The following is a 2,152-nucleotide window of genomic DNA, read 5'->3' as shown; positions in this document are numbered from 1 at the left end:
GGGGTTGACCCTTGATGAGGCACAAACGAACTTTTTTGCTGCACAAACCAGCACAAACGGAGCTGAGTTAACTGACACCCATTTCATCTGATTTGAAGAAGGTGGGGGGCTGGTTGACCTTTGATGACCTCTAGAAATATTCTTTATATCTTTAAGATTATAGCAGCACAAACGAAAAATTTCGCTGCGCAAACTTTTGACACTAATTTTGTCTGATTTGAAGAAGGGGGGGGGGGGGGGGTAACCTGACGCCGCATATCCGTCTGGAAACCTGCAGTTGCAGTAATTTTGGGAAGGGGGGGGGGGGGGGGGCAACTTCCCTCAGGTGGCTCAAAGTGAATATAAAGTATTTTTAAGGACTGTGGTAAAAAGCACAAGTAATAGAACATAAAATCTGATATTTTTGGTAGGTTTCAAGGTTGTTAAACTATTTTTCTCCACAGCTCAGTAAAAAATGAGCAATAATGATCAGAGCTCACTCTCTTTCGTTTGAACGTAATAACAATCAATTATTCTGCCGTTTTATAACCTGAGTTTAATGCCTTTATATTTATTTATTTATTGCTCTGCAGAAGCAATAACACCTTGCATCTATTGTCCATCTACCAGAAAACTTCTGGATTAGCTTTTCTGATTGGTTGACGCTCTGCGTAAAGTTGCAAAAGGTCAGATTTGTGGACTTGAGCATCGAACGATGGGAAGCTCCACTGCTTGGATGCCCAGATGTTTGAATCTAAAGCAGGACCTCTAGACCAGGGGTCACCAACGCGGTGCCCGTGGGCACCAAGGTGCCCTCAAGGACCACATGGGGGGCCCTCAGAGTCTTCTAAATAAAGAACAACCCACCAGTGGGCTAAGTTTGAAATTTTATTTTATTCTGTTGCTCTTCTTTTTAATCATCTATAGAGACTTCAAAATGACAATGTCTAAATAAACGTAGAAATTATTAGAAACAATAAAAATATGTTGATAATGAACAAAGTTTAGGCTAACGCTAACCCTTGCAGCTCATGAGTCAGTAATGGTCGCCCTTCCTAAGTCTCGGTACCCTTGAAGTGGCCCTCAGCCTTAAAAAGGTTGGTGACCCCTGCTCTAGACACTGCCCTATGCTGTCCACCATATCCTTTATGTGTAAGTCAGATACTTTGACACCCAATTAACGCATCATTAGATCATAGCTTTAGCCACTTGTTTTCCTGCTTCCTGTCACACCAAGAATAAAGGGAAACGTGAACCTCCTCTCCTGGATGTCAGGATGGTCATCTATCGTTGGTGTATCCATGTTGTTTGTCTAACTCTCTCTGTCTGTCCATCAGGAGTTTGGGCTGGCCCGGTTTAAAAGTAACCAAGCTAAAGCCATGCGGGGTCTGGAGCACGCTCTGTCCAGGATACAGAGTAAGATAAAGACATTACTACATAAATAAACAATCAACAGATGGATGAGCTGGGTAGCAGTAGACACCATTCAGAGCAGTTCTACCTCAGAGGTGGAGCTGGTCCATCTCTACATCTAAGGTTCTGATTCTAAGACATGTAGCATTGGTGCTGGCCGTAGTTCATGCTGGGCTTTTTACAGCAGTTCATTGGTACCTTGAACTCCTACCTTGGGGTACCTTGGTTGCTTTCTAGTGACCCTTCTATGTATGTCTTCTGTCTTGGGTTCTGTCTGTGGCGTTAAGGGACAGAATCTGTGAGTGTGTGCTTTGCAAACCTGAAGGTCTCACCTTTACGAAGGTGTTCTGGGTCTGTTGGTGCCTTCAAGCCTTGACCTTCATCTTACAGTGCAGCCATTGGCGGCTGATGAGGATCTGCTCCTCTACCCCCTAGATCCCACATCCTCCCTTCCTGTCCCTGTCAGGTCAGTCGCAGACCACCTTGCGCTTCCATACAAAAACTAGTGTGGTAACAGCGTTTAACTCTGTTCCAAGATCTTTAAAGTCCAAAGACGGCAGAAGCAGAAGGTGCGAGCAGAGCCAAGTGGTCTAGATCAGAAATTGCTCCAGGACAGAGATCATGTTTAAGGACAGTGACGTTCAGAGGAGTCATGCAGAACGTTCTCATTAATTGACCTAAACTACGCAGTTGCTCTGTCGGTGTATGGTGACGGAAAAACCAGAGGATGTGGAATCATGTTGTAAGTCTGAGAAAGGTT

At 44.4% G+C, this 2,152-nt stretch overlaps 1 protein-coding gene across 1 annotated transcript in view; it reads left to right on the top strand.

Annotated features, from left to right (window-relative positions):
• Positions 1-1,424, top strand: part of LOC107081133 (PRELI domain-containing protein 1, mitochondrial-like) — a 5,868-nt gene extending 4,444 nt beyond the window's left edge. The window contains exon 5 of the mRNA XM_015369340.1: positions 1,317-1,424. Within this exon, the coding sequence (XP_015224826.1) occupies positions 1,317-1,424 (108 nt within the window). The remainder of the gene's footprint in view (positions 1-1,316) is intronic.
• The last annotated feature ends 728 nt before the right edge of the window (positions 1,425-2,152 follow it).

The sequence above is a fragment of the Cyprinodon variegatus genome, unplaced genomic scaffold, assembly GCF_000732505.1.
Source record: "Cyprinodon variegatus isolate N-32 unplaced genomic scaffold, C_variegatus-1.0 Scaffold3025, whole genome shotgun sequence".
Taxonomy (NCBI): Eukaryota; Metazoa; Chordata; class Actinopteri; order Cyprinodontiformes; family Cyprinodontidae; genus Cyprinodon; species Cyprinodon variegatus.
Note: the sequence above shows the minus strand (reverse complement) of the source record. Positions and strands in the feature narration are given on the sequence as shown.